We start from the raw sequence: 19,799 nt of genomic DNA, 5'->3' as shown, positions 1-19,799 counted from the left end.
ACACAAAATGCTGGTAGAACACAGCAGGCTAGGTAGCTTCTATAGGGAGAAGTGATGTTGACGTTTCGGGCCGAGACACTTCGTCAGGACTAATCGAAAGGAAAGATAGTAAGAGATTTGAAAGTAGAGGGGGAAGGGGGAAATGTGAAATGATAGGAGTAGACCGGAGGGGGTGGGATGAAGCTAAGAGCTGGAAAGGTGATTGGCGAAAGTGATACAGAGCTGGAGAAGGGAAAGGATCATGGGACGGGAGGCCTCAGGAGAAAGAAAAGAAGGGGGGGAGCACCAGAGGGAGATGGAGAACAGGCAAACAACTAAATATGTCAGGGATGGAGTAAGAAAGGGAGGAGGGGCATTAACGGAAGTTAGAGAAGTCAATGTTCATGCCATCAGGTTGGAGGCTACCCAGCGGGTATATAAGGTGTTGTTCCTTCAACCTAAGTTTGGATTCATTTTGACAGTAGAGGAGGCCATGGATAGACATATCAGAATGGGAATGGGACGTGGAATTAAAATGTGTGGCCTCTGGGAGATCCTGCTTTTTCTGGCGGACCGAGCGTAGGTGTTCCACGAAACGGTCTCCCAGTCTGCGTTGGGTCTCGCCAATATATAAAAGACCACACCGGGAGCACCGGACGCAGTATACCACACCAGCCGACTCACAGGTGAAGTGTTGCCTCACCTGGAAGGACTGTCTGGGGCCCTGAATGGTGGTGAGGGAGGAAGTGTAAGGGCAGATGTAGCACTTGTTCAGTTTACAAGGTTAAGTGCCAGGAGGGAGATCGGTGGGAAGGGATTGGTGGACGAGTGGACAAGTGAGTCACGTAGGGAGCGATCCCTGCGAAAAGCAGAAGGGGGGGGAAATGTGTTTGGTAGTGGGATCCCGTTGGAGGTGGCGGAAGTTACGGAGAATTATATGTTGGACCTGGAGGCTTGTGGGGTGGTAGGTAAGGACAAGGGGAACCCTATCCCAAGTGGGGTGGTGGGTTGATGGGATGAGGGCAGATGTGCGGGAAATGGGAGAGATGCGTTTGGTAGAAATTTACCATACCCACGAATTCCTGAAGGCCTTTGATTGTGTTGGGTCGGGGGAAATGGCGGACTGCGTCTACCTTAGCAGGCAGAGGGGTTGCCCCGTCTTTAGCAATCCTGTGGCCCAGGAAGTCGATGGTGTCGAGCCCGAACTGGCATTTGGCCGGGTTGATTGTCAGGCCGTATTCACTCGGTCGGGCGTAGAGTTGATGGAGGTGGGACAGATGCTCCTGATGACTGCTGCTGGCTATGAGGATGTCGTCCAAATAGATGAAAGCGAAGTCCAGGTCGCGTCCCACCGCGTCCATTAACCGCTGAAACGTATGTGCGGCATTCTCCAGGCCGAACGGCATTCAGAGGAACTCAAAAAGGCCGAAAGGGGTGATGAGTGCCGTTTTGGGGACGTCATCCGGATGCATCGGGATTTGATGCTGTCCCCGGACGAGGTCCACCTCAGAGAAGATCTGTGCGCCGTGCAAGTTTGCTGCAAAATCCTGTATGTGCGGCACAGGGTAGCGGTCCGGTGTCGTAGCCTCGTTCAACCTGCAGTAGTCGCCGCATGGTCTCCAGCCCCCTGATGCTTTGGGCACCATGTGCAGGGGGGAGGCCCATGGGCTGTCAGACCGCCGTATGATCCCCAATTCCTCCATCCTCTTGAACTCCTCCTTCGCCAGTCGGAGCTTGTCCGGGGGAAGCCTTCGAGCACGGGCGTGGAGGGGTGGTCCCTGTGTGTCGGGATGTGGTGCTGTACGCCGTGTCTGGGCATGGCTGCCGTGAACTGCGGTGCCAGAACCGATGGGAAATCCGCCAGGACTCTGGTGAAGTCGTTGTCGGACAGGGTGATGGAGTCTAGGTGTGGGGCTGGCAACTGGTCTTCACCCAGGGAGAACATTTGAAAGGTCTCGGCGTGGATCAGTCTCTTCCTTGGCAGGTCGACCAGTAGGCTGTGAGCCCGCAAAAAATCCGCGCCCAGGAGCGGTTGGGCTACGGCGGCCAGTGTGAAGTCCCACGTGAACTGGCTGGAGCCGAACTGTAGCCACACCATACGGGTGCCGTAGGTCCTTACTGTGCTGCCGTTCGCAGCCCTCAGGGTGGGACCCAGTGCCCTGTTGCAGGTGTCGTAACTCGTCGGAGGTAAGACGCTGATCTCGGCTCCGGTGTCGACCAAAAAGCGGCGTCCCGACCGCTTGTCCCACACATACAGGAGGCTATCCCAATGGCCAGCCGCCGTAGCCATCAGCGGTGGCTGGCCTTGGCGTTTCCTGGGAACTTGCAGGGCGGGCTACAGCGGCAGGCTTCTGTACCCCACCGCTGGTGGTAGAAGCACCATTGTTCATTGGTCTCCTCACCCCTCCCTCTGGGGTTAGTGGGCTCTGCGGCCCGGCCTGGTCTGCTCTGCTGCTGGGAGCGTGGCCTGGTGATCTGTGCGACGGACGCCCCACTCTCCTTCTTGGCTTTCCACAGCAAGTCCACTCGGGCTGCCACCTTCCGGGGGTCGCTGAAATCCGCGTCGGACAGCAGCAAGCGTATGTCCTCGGGCAGCTGCTCTAGGAATGCCTGCTCAAACATGAGGCAGGGCTTGTGTCTTCCAGCCAAGAACAGCATCTCGTTCATCAAAGCCGATGGCGGTCTGTCTCCCAAACCATCCAGGTGCAATAAGCGGGCAGCTCGCTCGCGCCGTGAGAGTCCGAAAGTCCTTATGAGCAGGGCTTTGAATTCCGTGTATTTGCCGTCCGCTGGGGGAGACTGTATGAACTCCTCAACCTGGGCCGCTGTTTCCTGGTCGAGGGAGCTCACCACGTAGTAGTAACGTGTGTCCTCCGAGGTTATCTGCCGAATGTGGAATTGGGCTTCTGCTTACTGGAACCATAGGTGAGGTCGCAGCGTCCAGAAGCTTGGCAGTTTTAACGAAATTGCATGAACAGATGCGGCGTCGTTCATCTTCGGCTCAAATATTGTTTGGGCCGTCGGGGTCACCAATTGTAGCGGTGTGCTACACGCAGCGCTGAAATAACGACACGTAGTCAATGAGCTGCAGTTGCAAAAGAGATTTATTCGAACTTCGCGGCCTCGCTTTAAAGCCTTCCTGATCCCGCCCTCCCCGGGCGGGAATGCTGTAGGGGGCGCGTATTCACAGTCCCGTCCTGCGCACGGGCTTTTCCCCTTGCTGGTGAAGCATACTATCTGTTGCTGTGCTTAGATCTTGGTATCAGTGAGTCACGCTGGCTTTCTATTTTATTGCTGCATCATAGTGAAAATGAGAGGATGTAACAGTGGGCATATTATCTCTCATCCTTCATGGCTGCTCGTGTCATTCCAACCTGGAGTCATGTCTACTTCACAAACCTTCATTGTCACAAATTGATTCTCAGAATTTTTGCTGACTTCAGAATATCAGGCTGTTAGGAAAGAAAACTCATTTTAGCCTTTTCAGAGAATTTGTGTTCAGGAGTAAAGAAATGTTAAAGCATGTAAGGGTCTTGATTATACCTCTCTCAGACAATTATATCTGTAGTCTGTCTAAAAAGCAAATTGTGTATTTGGAATGGAAGGATTGTAGTACTATTTTATCAAACTGATTCTTGAAATGGGAGGATTGCATGAGGAACGATTCATCAATTGGACCTTTACATCAAAGAATTTCAAAAGAATTAGAGAACGTCTCATAAAGAAATAATGTTTTTACAGGGCTTCACAGTTTAAATGAAGGAGTGATGTTTGCCTGTTGCTGGGATGTGTAGAACCACAAACACGAAATTAGTGGACGGCCATTTGGAACTGAGTTAAGAAAAAAACTTTGTCCAGTAGATGGTGGATCGTAAGCATTCCTGAGGTCCATGGAAGCTTGTTGTGAGATGAGTGGTTTTGGGATGTAAGGGACTAGACTAGAGGGATGTGACGCTGTTACTTATGTTAACTTTTTTTGTTAGTTTGTTAATCTGTTCAATCATATACATTGACAACAATAGTTTTAAGGAGGTTAGAATTGGAGTGTTTTCAAGGTACACAATTTTGATAATGATGCATACAAAAGCCATGCCAGGCAAATGGGACTGGATGATGTATTTTGAATATAAAAAATATTTAAAATAAAATAAAATTTTGTTTTAATTTTCTTTAGTTTGAATGAAAGTGAGTAAAAGTGCCAAAGGATTTAGACATAACTCTTTCCCTTCAATGACACCCACCCACTATGTTTGAATTCAGCTTTATTAGCTTTGAAACTCTTGATCCAAGCAATGTTTTAACAGTATCATATATTATGCATGTTCAAATATTACAATTTTTAATATAATTTAATACTGCGCACTCCAGATGATAAAACAAACATCTTCAAATGCTAGAATCTGAAACTTAAAAAAACCAAAATATTTGAAATACGCTGCGGTAATGGAATAATTAACCATTAAAGGATTATGACAAACTGTTGATAAACAAAAGTTGCCCTTAAGTCTTGCATATTTCTTTGAAACACAGATTGTTCAGTTAGTATTGTTTAGCATGTGTGGGGTTGATGATTGGCTTGAAATTTGTATTATCAGTTGGAAAGACGTAAGAGTAGTTTGGAAGTAACAAAGATGTATTATAAGGGATAGAACGAAGCAATACCTCGAGCTTGGTGTATGATGAGCTGAAGTTCAAATGGGTTGTGAATATTACGTGTTCCTTATCTATTCTGAGAATAATCAGATATGAATAATACTATAGGTTGTCAGACATATCCTGAAGTATCTTGTGTATGAACTTCATGTCAAGCTTGCATGGGCAGAGTGCAGGAAATGCATTCTGGAGGTACCTCCCTCAATTCAGGATGATGAATTTACCAATGTTGGTCAAGTTGAGCAGAATACAACTTTTGAATTAAATATTTCAATTTGTTCATAAGATTTTGCATAATTTTCATTTTGTTTAGGTAAAATGAAAGTGAGTAAAATTCCCTAAACATTTGGACATGACTTTCCCTTCAGTGACACCCATCTACTATGTTTGAATTCAACTTTATTAATTACGAAACTCTTGATCCAAGCAGAAAGTAGGAGTAACTGATATAATAGATATTATGATTTAACAGTAACATAAAGTATTCAAGTGTTGGCTTGTGGCCACGTGGTTAAGGCGTTGGTCTAGTGATCTCAAGGTCACTAGTTCGAGCCTCAGCTAAGGCAGAGTGTTGTGTCACTTAACCACATATTGCTCTGCGATGACACCGGTGCCAAGCTGTATCGGCCCTTGCCCTTCCCTTGGACAACATCGGTGACGTGGAGAGAGGAGACTTGCAGCATGGGCAACTGCCGGTCTCCCATACACCCTGCCCAGGCTTGCGCCCTGGAAACTTTCTCTCGAGACTAACGGATGCCTATATTAGTTTTTCAATACAATTTTAATACTGAGTCGCCCAGATGATAAAACAAAAATCTTTTAGTCTATAGGAATTGTTCCTGTGTTTTAGAAAACCTTTGAGTTTAAGAAATGATTTGTGTTTTAGAAGCTGTCCGTAATTGGGAAATTAACAAACATTTAAGATAGAAATCCTCAGAGTTTTAAATGTTTTTCAAGAATGTGTGGATTCAAATGTATATCACTGTAAATAAATGAACTGTGATTTAACCTGCAAACACAAGGAAATCTGCAGATGCTGGAAATTCAAGCAACACACACAAAATGCTGGTGGAACGCAGCAGGCCAGGCAGTATCTCTAGGGAGAAGCGCTGTCAACATTTCGGGCCAAGACCCTTCATCAGTCCTAACGAAGGGTCTCGGCCCGAAACGTCGACAGTGCTTCTCCCTATAGATGCCACCAGCATTTTGTGTGTGTTGCTGTGATTTAACCTACTTTGTTAGATGGAAAATCTTCTCATTGGTAGGGAGAGGGAACCCACCACTCAAATAGTGGGTATTGGCAGCTAAGACTTGCTGCGGAGAAGAAACAGGGAAGTAGACTAGTTTTTGAAGACTGGGGAGTTACAATATTATCCCCGTTTAGTGCAGGGTCCATGGACCCTTTGCTTAATGGTATTGGCCCATGGCATAAAAAATGGTTGCGAACCCCTGCTTCATTGAGAGTATTCATGGCTATTTAAATCTGATAGGGCTTAAGATCTTTGAGTTCAAAGTAAATTTATTATTAAAGTATACTATGTCACCATATATAAGCCTGAGGTTCTTTTTATTGCAGGCATACCCAATAAATCCATAATAGAATGATAACCATAATAGAATTACTAAAAGACTGCACCAACTTGGATGTTCAGCCAGTGTGCAAAAGACAAACTTTGGATATACCAAAAGAAAGAATATCCCCTTTGGTTCAAGAGCTTGATAGTTGAGAATAACTGTTCCTGAACATTCTTTCTGATGGCAGCAGTGAGAAGAAAGCATGTCCTGGGTGTTGGAGTCCTTGATGATTGATGCTGCTTTCCTGCAACAGTGTTTTGTATAGAATGTTCTCAGTGGTGGGGAGGGCTTTACCTGTGATGGACTGGGCCTTATCCACTATATTTTTTAGGATTTTCTGTTCAAGGGCATTGATATTTCCATTATCAGTCTGTGATGCTGTCAGTCAATATACTCTCAACTAAATATCTATATGAGTTTGTCAAAGTTTAGATGTCTTGTCAAATCTTCGCAAACTCCAAGGGAAGTAAGGATGCTGCTGTGCTTTTTTTCATAATTGCACCTGTGTGCTGGGCCCAGGACAGGTCCTCTAAAATAATAACACCAAGGTATTTAAAGTTGCTGACCCTGTCCAGCTCTCATCCTCAGATGAGGATTGGCTCATGGACTTTTGGTTTCCTTCTCCTGAAGTCAAGAATCAGTTCCTTGGTCTTGCTGACATTGATTGAGAGGTTGTTGTGGCACCACTTAGCTTGACTTTCAATCTCCCTCCTATATACTGATTCATCACCACTTTTGATTTGGTAGCGGTATCCTCAGCAAACTTCAATATGGCATTGGAGCTGTGCTTGACCGCACAGACATAAGTGTAAAGAGAGTAGAGCAGGGGGCTAAGCACACAGCCTTGTGCACGTGTATTGATAGAGTTCATGGAGATGTTTTTGCCAACTTGGACTGACTGGTGTCTGCAAGTGAGGAATTTAAGGATCCAGTTGCACATGCAAGTATTGAGGCCAAGGTCTTGGAGCTTATTGGTTAGCATTGAAGGGATGATGGAATTGAATGCTGAGCTGTACTTGATAAAGAACATCCTGATATATGCATCTTTGTTATCCAGATGTTCCAGGGTTGAGTGAAGAGCCAATGAAATGGAATCTGCTATGGACCCATTGCTCTAGTCTGCAAATTGGAGTGGATCCAAATTGTTTCTCAGGCAGGAATTGATATGTTTCATCACCAGTCTCTCAAAGTGGATCACTGTGGATGTAAATGCTACTTGACGATAGTCTTTGAGACTGGTCACCATGTTCTTCTTATAATTGAAGCCTGCTTGTAACAGGTGGGCATCTCAGACTGCTGAAGTGAGAGGTTAAAGATCTCAGTGAACACTTTAGACCTGTCTGGGGCGGTCTGTTTTTTGTGGGTTTGCCTTCGTGAAGGCTGCTCGCATGTTGTCCTCAGAGACTGATATCATAGGATCATCAGGGGCTGTGCGAGTTTGTGATGGTTCCTCCATGTTTTGATGGTCACAATGAGCATAGAAGGCATTGAGCTCATCTGGAAGTGAACCCCTGTTGTCACCTATGTCACAACTGTTAAGCATCCTTCGTTGATTCAAGTTTAATTTGAAATTGCCATTTCACCAGTGAGATGACTTTCTGGAGATCATACTTAGACGTCTTGTAGCTTTCTTGGTCACCAGACTTGAATGCCTCTGATCTGGCTCTCAGCAGATTGCAGATCTCATGGTTAATCCATGGCTTCTGATTTAATAAAGTCCATCACAACCATGGAGTATTCATTCAGATCATAGATGAGTCCTTGCACACAGTCCAGTCCCCTGACTTGAAGCAATCCAGTAGCTGCTTCTCTGTCTCCTGTGACCACCTCTTTGTTGTCCAAATTTCTGGAGCTTTGCTCTTTTGCTGCTGCCTGTATTCGGGTAGGAAAAGCACAGCCAAGTGATCTGATTTACCAAAATGTGGTCTGGGCATATAACAGTAGGCATTCCTTATCTTCGTACAACAGTGGTCTAGTGTTCTGGTGCAACGGATTATATGCTGATGCTGATATGATGATTATATGCTGCGCAGGGTTTTCTTCAAACAAGCCTGATTGAAGTCCCTTACTATGATTTGAAATGCTTTGGGATGGAGTGTTTCTTATTTGGAGATGGCATTGTTCACTAACTCAAGCTCTTGATTATAGTTGGCCACTGGTGGTATGTAAACTGCGGTCAGGATTATGGAGGAAAACTCCTGAGGTGAATAGAACAGATGACATTTGACTGTTAGGTGTTCAAGGACGGGGAAACATGAGTTTGTCAAAACCAGTACAATGGAGCATCACTGAGAGTTTATCCTGAAACACAGGCCTCCACCTTTTGTCTTCTCAAAATCAACAGTTCAGTCCATATGGAAAATTGAGAAACCTGGTTTGATTGCTGTATCTGGCATGCTGGGAGAAAGCCAAGTTTTGCTCAAACATAGAAAGCAATCTTGCCCTCAGATCCTCAGTTTGATGCGGTGTGGGGGCACATCGCTCTGCGTTTCAGCCTGGCTTAGATTCTCCCCTTGTGCCTCAATTCTGGCCACAGCGATGAATTTTTGTATGGATAGTAAATAGTCTGTTAAAGGCTTTGAGATTGTAAAGAAAATGCAAGCAAGTAGATTGATTGTGACTTAGTTGAGGGACTGAATTGCTACTGAAGATTGATCGCAGAATGACCGAACTGGTATGAGATAAGGGACAACACCTCAATGTGGCATTCTCTAAGCAGCAACCATTAATTGAGAAGTTAACTTGTTTTATTAAGACCTAGGGTCTTTGGGATCTAATAAATTGGAAGTAACATTACAGTGGCCATCTATTTGTAATGAGATAAGAAACAATAGGTCCACTCTAAAACATCTCCGACGGCCTCTACAGCCTCAGCAGCAGGTTAAGAGTTGATTGTTATACTATGGTAAATGGAGTCTAGCCTTTAAACCCACAATTCCTGGTAACCTTCTCATCACGATTTGCAGCATTAACACAAGGGGAATTAGACTTGCAGTTATACAGCAAAAAAAATAGCCAGCTGATGGGAGAGGGTGAAGAGGAGTATTTTATATATAGACCCTTTGGCAAGTGAGGTGCTTTTGTAATAATAGGACATCGTTAGAGTAAAAAACAAAATATATCATGGATATTGAAGGCAAACTATCACGAATCACGAGGGGTGCAAGTCCATAGCTGTCTCTGAAAGTGGTAACACAAGTAGATAGGGTGATAAAGATGGTGAATGGCATACCTTTTATAGGGTAAGTTGGGAACTATTGATCCAGCTGTATAAAACTTTGGTTAGGTCACATTTGGGGTACTGTGTGTAGTTCAGGTCACCATGTGGAGGCTTTGGAGGGGTGCAGAATGGGACTATTTCAGATGGACGTTGGTGAGCATGGGTGGGTTGAGCTGAAGGGCCTGCTTCTGGGCAGTATTACTCTTCGACTAAAATGATTTTTAAATGGCTATAATGAACTAATTTTATATTGAGACTAAGCTGTATTGTTTCCTTTTATCTTTCTTCACAGGGTAATGGTTCACAAGGACCAAGAGGTGTCTCTGGTAAGTTTTATATTCTTGCATGTAAATGTGTCTTTAGTTCAGTTACCTGCCATTCCTTAAGTTATGCTGATTCTTCATTTATAATATTTTGATATCTTCTCACCTACATAGTCAATGTCCCGGCTCGTATTTTGTACCACTAATTAGAGTAAACAAAAACCTCAATATAGAAAGGTTTGCTGAAGTAAAAAATTGTGATTTAGTCTAGTTGAGTAAAATGGCCTGTTCTTCTCAAAGGTGCACAATAATCAACCAGTTCTATTGGCCTGGTTTAAAAACAGAAATTTCTAGAAATGGTTAGCAGATCAGTCAGTATCTGTAGAAAAAAAACAAAAGAGTTAAAAACACAATACTGGAGCAACTCAGTGGGTCATGCTGAATCTCTGGAGGCAAATGGACAATTGATGTTTTGTGTTGAGACCTTTCATGCAGGTGAGGGCTGAATCAATAGCAGTTAGATGGGGTGTGGGAATCTGCATTTACTGCGGATAAAAATGACGTCTTGTGATCAGGAGTAGAAAGTGGGAGCTGATGAGAGGGAGATAGAGGAACTGAGAGAAGGGAATTTTTTCTTTCAAGTGATATGGTGGGAAGAGATATAGTCGAACAAGCTCTTGACAGAGACATGGTGTTTCTGATTGAAGATCCTTTGTCAGAACGAAGGCTCAAGTTTTACCTCCATCTTTTTATGTTGGTTGAATGTCCGTAATCAGTGTAATGGCACTCATCTGGGGTGTTAACTGACACCAGCACTGTGGTTGGTTGTGCTGGTCGGAAAAACTGGTCTTCTGTCTCACAGTATTTTCAAAAAGGACTGAAGGTAGCAGGAGAATTCATTGACTCTTGGAAGGTATTTAGAAAGTATGACTTCGTGTTTGCAGGTTATAAAGATCCGGAAGTTAGAAGGTTAAATGGTTACTTTTTAGTAAGACAGCTGGAAGTGGATATGGCTTCATAAGTTAAGCTATTGGATTGAATATTTCTTACTGAATTTTCAGATGATGACTTGCATTGTAGGTTTTGATATTTTTCTTAACTCTTCATTCCTCTTTGATATAACTGGTTCTGAAATTTTAACTTCCATGTTGTACTGTTTGAGATATTCTGATAATCCGTAAGAATTTCCTCTTAGTTTCAGAATTAGTGTAATAATGAGTTGTGTAACGTTTCTGTCAAATAACTGAATATACTTGTATCCTATCCTAACAATTGGGTGAAAATTGCTCCAGCTTTTGGTATTAAAAAAGATACCACGCTTGCGCAAGGTGTAATCTGAGCATGTGGCACAGGTGAATCTCTCTCCCTTTGTATTGGGAATGACAGTGAATAAAAGCCTGGCTACTGCACATTGCATTCTGAAAAATTCACAGTTTGAGCTTCAGCCATCAAAGTTGATGCATCTTCACATGAAGAATTTATTAAAGGATTTTCATTTGTGTGGGGAGAGTTCAACTTCACTAAGTCAGATGAAAAATTAATTGTTCAAAAATTAGAAAGCCAAATATGCTACTGTATGGGAATAAACTGAGGTAAAATGCATAAATGCTGTATGATGGGAGTGTGAGAGTGACCAAAAATTGACAGAATCAAGTTTTGTCATGTACCTTACCCAAAGGGGAATCACCATGATGGGGAACTTTTACAGAGCATAAATCGCTAGGTCTCTTTCAGTGCTGTTAACATTGTGTGCGTGTGTGGCATCCGTTAGTCTCGCGAGACCATGGATCTGTACCTGGAAAGTCTTGCTTCAGGAGAGTCCTCTCCAGGACGCAGGTCTGGGCAGGGTTGTATGGCAGACCAGCGGTTGCCCATGCAGCGAGTCTCCCCTCTCCATGCCACTGATGTTGTCCAAGGGAAGGGCAAAGGCCGATACAGCTTAGTACCAGTGTTGTGGCAGGAGTTGCCAGAACAAGTTTGAAGGCAACGTCAGACTGCCTTAGGGACTCCAGCTCCGGATTCATACTCAGGGTTTACTCCTGAAGCCTTTCCAATGTGTGGGTATGGCCGCAAGGCAGCGGAGGTTTGAAATCAGAGTTTTCCCTCTCTGAGATGGACTGCCTTCCCAGGCTGACGAGCTCCAGCTACCCAAAACGCTGAAAGTATGGTAATATTCTAATAGCACTGGTCTCCATTATTTTCTACTCTTACTTGCAGGTTGCACTTATCTTTCTCTAAATCATAAGTGATATCAAGTTGTATAATGCATTCTACTTCCATCTAAAATGTCGCAAACCTTTAATCACTTTACAAATGCTTGCTGAAATGAGTAGCCAAATATCCATTGACAGTTGTTTTCCATTTTTTCATGTGTTTTGATACATGTTTGCCACAACTAAATGTGTCTTTTCTAGGTCTTTTAGTATGTCATCGATCCATTTATGATAAAAGCAGGCAGCTTCCGTAAGTACAAAAATATAGATTGAAAATGAAAGCTGTTGCTTTCAGTTTTAGTGATTTTTTTTTCTATTTATGATTCTATTTTTACCAACCCTCTTCCTCTCCCCCCCCCCCCTTCCAAATTTAAGATGTTCCTTCCGATCAGCTGCATTTGTCAGGCATTTATGAAGCAAGCTCTGAACTGATTAGTCTATTTGTCATGTGGTCTGCCCAAAAGGATATTGATCTTTTCCTTAAGTTTCTAAATTAAAGAGGATGTTTTTCCCTGTAATAAGAATGCTTTTGGATATTTTCCCTGTAATAAAAGCTTAGTTCTGTGTACTATGCACACAAAAATATCCAGATAATTATTGCACTGCTACTCACATATTGTCCACTGACCCACTCATAAACAAGAGAAAATATTTACCAAAAGAAGCAAGCAGGACAGGAAATACAAATTTCTAAAAGCAATTGGTAAATGTATGGAATAACAAAATAACAATACTTTGCATGCACGAGGAAATCTGCAGATGCTGGAAATTCAAACAACAACACACACAAAATGCTGGTAGAACACAGCAGGCTAGGCAGCATCTATAGGGAGAAGCGCTGTTGACGTTTCGGGCCGAGACCCTTCGTCAGGACTAACCGTAAGGAAAGATAGTAAGAGATTTGAAAGTAGAGGGGGAAGGGGGAAATGCAAAATGATAGGAGTAGACCGGAGGGGGTGGGATGAAGCTAAGAGCTGGAAAGGTGATTGGCGAAAGTGATACAGAGCTGGAGAAGGGAAAGGATCATGGGACGGGAGGCCTCAGGAGAAAGAAAGGAGTGGGGGGGAAGCACCAGAGGGAGATGGAGAACAGGCAAACAACTAAATATGTCAGGGATGGGGTAAGAAAGGGAGGAGGGGCATTAACGGAAGTTAGAGGTCAATGTTCATGCCATCAGGTTGGAGGCTACCCAGCCGGTATATAAGGTGTTGTTCCTCCAACCTGAGTGTGGCTTCATCTTGACAGTAGAGGAGGCCATGGATAGACGTATCAGAATAGGAATGGGACGTGGAATTAAAATGTGTGGCCACTGGGAGATCCTGCTTTCTCTGGCGGACCGAGCGTAGGTGTTCAGCGAAACAGTCTCCCAGTCTGCGTTGGGTCTTACCAAGATATAAAAGGCCACACCGGGAGCACTGAAAGCAGTATACCACACCAGCCGACTCACAGGTGAAGTGTCGCCTCACCTGGAAGGACTGTCTAGGGCCCTGAATGGTGGTGAGGGAGGAAGTGTAAGGGCAGGTGTAGCACTTGTCAAAAAGGCAATGTCATCTTAGTAATGGGAGATTTTAACACGCAGGTAGATTGGGAAAATCAGGTTGGTAAGGGATCTTAAGAGTGAATTTGTTGAATGCCTGTGAGATGGCTTTTTAGAACAGTTTGTCATTGAGCCTACTAGGGGGATCAGCTATACTGGATTGGATGTAATGAAATTTGAATCGGGCTAAAGTAAAGTCTGACTTAGCAGTATTTCAATGCAATAAAGAAATTACAGTGGTATGAGAGAGGAGTTGGCCAAATTGGAAGGAGCTGCTGGCAGGGACGTCAGCAGTGTAGCAATTGCTTGAGTTTCTGAGAAAAATGAAAAATCAGGATAGATGTATTGCAAAAACAAAGAAATACTTAAAAGGCAAACCATGGCTGACAAGTGAAGTCAAAGCTAATGTAAAAACAAAAAAGAAGGCATACAACGAAGCAAAAATTTGTAGGAAGATAGAGAATAGGGAAACTTTTAAAAACCTACAGAAGGTAACTAAAAGAATCGTAAGGAGGGAAAGATAAAATATGAATGCAAGCTAGCAAACAATATCAAGGTGGATAGAAACAGTTTTTTTTCAAGCATATAAAAAACAAAAGAAATGAGAGTGGATTTAGGACCACAAGAAAATGAGGCCAAAGAAATAACAACAGGGAACAAGGAGATGACCGATGATCTAAATGAATATTTTGCATCAGTCTTCACTGTGGAAGACATGAGCAGTGTGCCAGGTGTTAAAAGGTGAGATAGAAGAGAAGTGAGTGCACTTACTGTTACAAGGGAGAAGGTGCTCAAAAAGCTGAAAGATCTAAAGGTACATAAGTCACCCAGACCAGATGAACTGCACCCTAGGATTCTGAAAGAGAAAGTGGTAGACATTGTAGAGGCATTAATAATGATCTTTCAAGAATCATTGGACTCTGGCATGGTTCCGGAGGATTGGCAAATTGCAAATGTCACTCCACTCTTTAAGAAAGGAGAGAGGCAGCAGAAAGGAAATTATAGACCAGTTAGCCTGACCTCAGTGGTTGGGAAGACATTGGAGTCAATTTTTAAGGATGGTGTGATGGAGTACTTGGTGACACAGGACAAGATAGGACAAAGTTAGCATGGTTTCCTTAAGGGAAGATCTAGCCTGATGAACCTGTTGGAATTCTTTGAGGAGATTACAAGTAGGATAGATAAAGGTGATGCAATGGGTGTTATATATGTAGACTTTCAGAAGACCTTTGACACAGTGCCACACTTGAGGCTGCTTAACAAGTTGAGAGCCCATGGTATTATAGGAGAGTTACTATCAGAGTTAGAGCATTGGCTGAATAGTAGGAGTGAATGAGTGGGAATAAAAGGATCCTTTTCTGCCAGTGACTAGTCGTGTTCCATAGGGATTGGTGTTGGGACTACTTTTTATGCTGTATATCAGTGATTTAGATGATTGAATAGATGGTTGAGTTGCCAAGTTTGCAAAAAAATAAAGATTGGTGGAGGGGCAGGTAGTGTTGAGGAAATAGGAAGACTACAGAAGGTCTTAGATTAGGAGAATGGGCAAGAAAACGGCAAATTAAATATAATGTTGGAAAATGCATGGTCATGCACTTTGGTGGTAGAAATAAAGGTGCAGTCTATTTTCTAAACAGTGAGAAAATCCAAAAATCTGAGATACATAGGGACTTGGGAGTCCTTGTGCAGAATACTTTTAAGGTTAACTTGCAGGTTCAGTCAGTGGTAAGGAAGGCAAATGCAATGTTAGCATTCATTTCAAAAAGTCTAGAATATAAGAGCATGGATGTAATGCTGAGGCTTTGTAAGACACTGGAGAGGCCTCACCTTGAGTATTGTGAACAGTTATGGGCTCTTAATCTAGGAAAAGATGTGCTGGCATTGAAGAGGGTTCAGAGGAAGGATGATTCTGGGAATGAAAGTTTGATGGCTCTCGGTTTGTACTCATTAGAATTTAGAAGGATGAGGGGTGATCTCGTTGAAACTTTTTGAATGTTGAAAGGCTGAGACAGAGTATATGTGCAAAGGATGTTTCCCGTGGTGGTGCAGTCTAGGACGAGAGAGTATTATCAAAATTGAGGAGCGTCCATTTAAAACGGGTGTGGAGGGTGGCAAAAAAGATCAGCCACAACTGAATGGCAGAGCAGACTTCATTGGCCAAATGGCCTAATTCTGCTCCTATGTCTTATGGTCTTATGAATCATGAACATTCAGAGGAAGCACAATGACTGCAGCTGTATGGAGAGATGTAATTTTTAAAGTAGCTATATTATGTAAAAGAGCAGCTGGTACTTTTAAAGTTTATACCTACAATTGATATACATGACATTGTTTTCTTAAAACCCTAAAATATGATTATGCATAAGCAAATGTCTATCAAAACCCTTTTAAAATAATTAATTCATTATAGGCACATGCGTCCAGCAATATAATTTGCACTCCTGATAAGCCCTGTATCAAATTTGGGGTTGTGAAATATGTTGAATTTCATTAGTTGTGAGTGAATCTTAACATTGAACCACAATGTTGTGCTGACCTTTTAACCTACTCAAGGATCAATTTAACCCTTCCCCACATAGACCCCATTTTTCTTTCATCCATGTGTTTATCCAAGAGCTTTTTAAATGACCCTAATGTATCAGCCTCTTACCACTAGCCCCTGCCAGTGTGCATGCATTTACCACTCTAACATCCTCCCCTCACTATGTTTTCCTCCAATCACCTTAACATTATGCCCTCTCGTATTAGCCATTGCCGTCACAGGGAAAAGCTACCAACTGTCCATTCTATCTTCTTATACACCTCTATCAAGTCTCAGCACTTCCTCACTCGCTTCAAAGAGAAAAGCCCTAGCTAGTATATCCGTTCCTCATAGACATTGTGTCTAATCTAGGCAGTATCTTGGTAAATCCTTGAACTCTCTTTAAAGCTCCCATATCTTTCTAATGATGAGCCGAGCTGAACTGGTCACAATACTCCAAACCTGAATTGTATAATGGATCTGTACCTTTTATAGAGCATACTTCTAATTATGTTCATTTATTTGTAGTGAAAGTGGCTCCAAATTCAGCATCTTCCATATACGACACTTCAGAACCTCAGCAGTTTTCAGTAAGTATTGAATTATTTTATGTGAAGGGCTATTTTGAATATGGAAGAGGCCATCTGTGTACTCTGATCCACAGTTATTATTTATAAAAATCAGATATTCTTCCAGCCTTCAAAATGGGGAGCAGTTAATGTGACCTAAAGACAATATCTGATCATTTGCTTTAACAAAACACACTAAATAAATAGTTTATGGTCATGAGTTGTTTTACTTAATTTTATGTATTTCAGATGTACTTTAGTTGCTTTGTTTAACTGCACATAGTTGAAAGTGTTGTTTTTAAAACCTTTTTATATAGTTTCTCACTGTGTAGAGTCTTTGGCAAGCTGTTCTTGAAGGAAAATATTTTAGTTTGGGTGTTTGACATACTGGGTTAGCATGTAATCTTAGCATGTTTTGTATTAAGTTTATTCATTCAGTTGTTTTGAATCTTCTGCATACAGCTTGCTTCTGCCATCAATGTTTGACTCCACTAAGGTGGCGACAGGCTGAGTCGCAGAGGCTTCTACAGGGTGAACAAATAGTGTTATTGTCTTTTTTTAAAATATATTTTATACGATTGCAAGACCCTGCTGGACATGAAGTACTGCAGGTCTCGCCCATCAGTGAGTTGCTCTTTGGCGGAGAAACTGAACAAGTTGGATCATGCTGCTGCCTGTGATAGAGTCGCGTGAAGGGAGTGTGCAGTCTAACAATGAGTGATCCTTTTAGTTGTTTTTCTTGTGATCACCAGAACCTGTTGGGCATTGTTAATGTGGAATGCTGCAAGTCCGATTCGCTGATTTATTGGTTGACAGCAGTGGAGCTGTTGACAGCATTGCCTTGGTCGTAGCGAGGTGTTGCCTGTTTAAAGCCGCTCAGGAGAGAGGTATCGGAATTGATGTGCTCCAATGCACACCACTAGAGATGGTGTGGCGTGGCATCCAAGCTGGAGTTGGTGCTACCCATCCAATGTTCGCTTGGCAGAAGACAATTGTGTTCGACTGCAGATTGCTGCAGCATTTATGGACTCAGGATCTTCGACTATGTTTTCTGTGTGTGACAATATTTTACTGATATCTTGTTTTGGGCTTGCTATTCATGTATGTTTGATTATACCTGGAAATTTATTTGTTGAATGATAACTTTAAAGAGCAAAAGTACATCAATCTGCACAATTTGTAGTTAATGCACTTTTGATCTGTTCCTGATTTACTGCCACAAATTAATAAAATAACTAATGCCACTGACAATAAATCTGATACTGATTACTTCCACAGATGATGAAGTGATGACAGTGAATACACCAGCATTTGCAGAGTCTGTCACAGAGGGAGATGTCAGGTGGGAAAAAGGTACGGTATATTTTAGAGCAATATGAATGTTTGCTTCATTATATGTAGTGTTGATTAGTTGAAAGATATTGAAGTCCACTAGATTCAGTGTTTGAAAGATCTTTAATATCTATCACTGTCAGATGCATTCCTTATACAATTCCACTGACCTTTTACACTTCAAAGGAATCCTAATATAGGCCTGAGAAATAACAATTTCTCACTAGACTTGTAATAGCCCAAGTAACTCAACATGAATTCAACAACTTCAGTTAAATAACACTTATGATAACTAATTTTTCTTTAACTACCTGACTTTCTTGAGTATTTCCAGTATATTATCTCATACTCCATCATTGTTTAATTTGTTTACTGTCTCTTATATCCTTGCTCATCTCCTTCTGCTTGATATCCTCTAGACTGATCATCTGTAATTAATGACTTCACACCTGTCAGCTGGCACCCACATCATTTTTAAATATTCAGTCACTTTTAGTCCCAGTTTATCATAGGCATTGACTTTATTCATACTGCCATTAAAGAATCATTATCTCTGTATATCAATACCATTACCACTTTTTGTTCTAATCGTGTTCTTTCTTGTATAACTTTGTATAATTAATGTTTAGTTCATGGTTTTCTCATGACTGTTGTCTCTACTACCATGTGCATATGTACTGCTGCAAGTAGGCTTTTCATTGCAACTGTGCATATGCCAGAAAATGCAATTTTGACTTTGGTTATTGATCTGAAATGCAAACTTTGTCTTGTTGTTGTTCAACCTAATATTTTCTCTTCTTATTTCAGATTTCCAGCATTTGCAGTTTTTTTCTCAATTAGTGGGAAGAGATTTTGTGGAAAATTTCTAGCATGTTGGGATGCTGGAAGCTAATTAAAATATTAAATGGAAATAGTGAAATTTAGTCATATCTTTCCTTAAAGACAACTTCTTCATCCTCCTTTGACATAGATCTTTTAATAGTGTTCTTTGATTTTCCAACTGGTTGGCATTATCTATTTACATTCTTCCTTTTGCTGAAGAAGCCATTAAACGATTTCCCGGCTAAAATTGTCCTGTCCCTGCTCTAATTCCTCTGTAGCTCCTATGATTGGCTTCCTTCTCTTTCTCTTTGGCATTCCTCCTCATAGTGACATCATTGTAAAAAATAATTAGATCTGCATGTAAACTAACGGAATTTTAGTTTTACCTTTGCAACAGCCTCTTCCATCTATTTGCTACATCTGATTTGTCAACTTGTCCGATAGCTGGCTGTGGATGAGCAGAAGTTTTCTCTACTGATAATCAGAACCAGTTTCTTTGGTATTTGTGACTGATTAATATAGGTGAAGAAAACTTGAGATCATTGTCATTTTTGGCATTATGCATTTAACTCAGTAATAAAAGTATATGGAGAAAATGCCATGGTGGGGCAGACAATTTAGTAAAAAAATTACAAGGAGGGTGACCTTTATTATAAGAGGATTTAAGTTTAAAACTGTAGAGTACAATTATATGGGATCTTGGATAGACCACACCACATACAGAGTCATGTACTCTTTTTGTTCTGTTCCTAAACAGGATATATTTATTATGTGGGGATGCAACAGAGGTTCACAGATCAATTTGTGGCAAGGCAGGTCTGTCATTTGAAGAGGAATTAAGTAGGTTAGACTTCTATTTTCTAGCGATCAAAGAAAGGTGAGCTAACCCCACTAAAACATGTAAAAATGTTTAGAGTTCTCCATTGGAGAACTTGGTAACTGGAGAATGATTCCCCTAGCTGTGGAGTCTGCAACTGTCTTAAAATGAGGTACAGGTAATGTAGAATTGAAATGAGGAATTTCTTCACATGGTGAATGGTGAATCTCAAGAATTCTCTCTTACTGTGGACTATAAATGTCAGTCAATAACTGCATTTGAGATAATGAATTTTGAG

General features: G+C 42.1%; 1 protein-coding gene across 1 annotated transcript in view; it reads left to right on the top strand.

Annotated features, from left to right (window-relative positions):
• dlst (dihydrolipoamide S-succinyltransferase) overlaps positions 1 to 19,799 on the top strand; it is a 50,965-nt gene that overhangs the window by 3,081 nt on the left and 28,085 nt on the right. Inside the window, exons 2-5 of the mRNA XM_073039238.1 lie at positions 9,720 to 9,753; positions 12,105 to 12,153; positions 16,490 to 16,551; positions 17,809 to 17,883. Of these exons, the coding sequence (XP_072895339.1) occupies positions 9,720 to 9,753; positions 12,105 to 12,153; positions 16,490 to 16,551; positions 17,809 to 17,883 (220 nt within the window). The remainder of the gene's footprint in view (positions 1 to 9,719; positions 9,754 to 12,104; positions 12,154 to 16,489; positions 16,552 to 17,808; positions 17,884 to 19,799) is intronic.

Source organism: Hemitrygon akajei, chromosome 3 (assembly GCF_048418815.1).
Source record: "Hemitrygon akajei chromosome 3, sHemAka1.3, whole genome shotgun sequence".
In the NCBI taxonomy this organism is placed as follows: domain Eukaryota; kingdom Metazoa; phylum Chordata; class Chondrichthyes; order Myliobatiformes; family Dasyatidae; genus Hemitrygon; species Hemitrygon akajei.
This window is presented reverse-complemented; position numbering and strand designations above follow the sequence as displayed.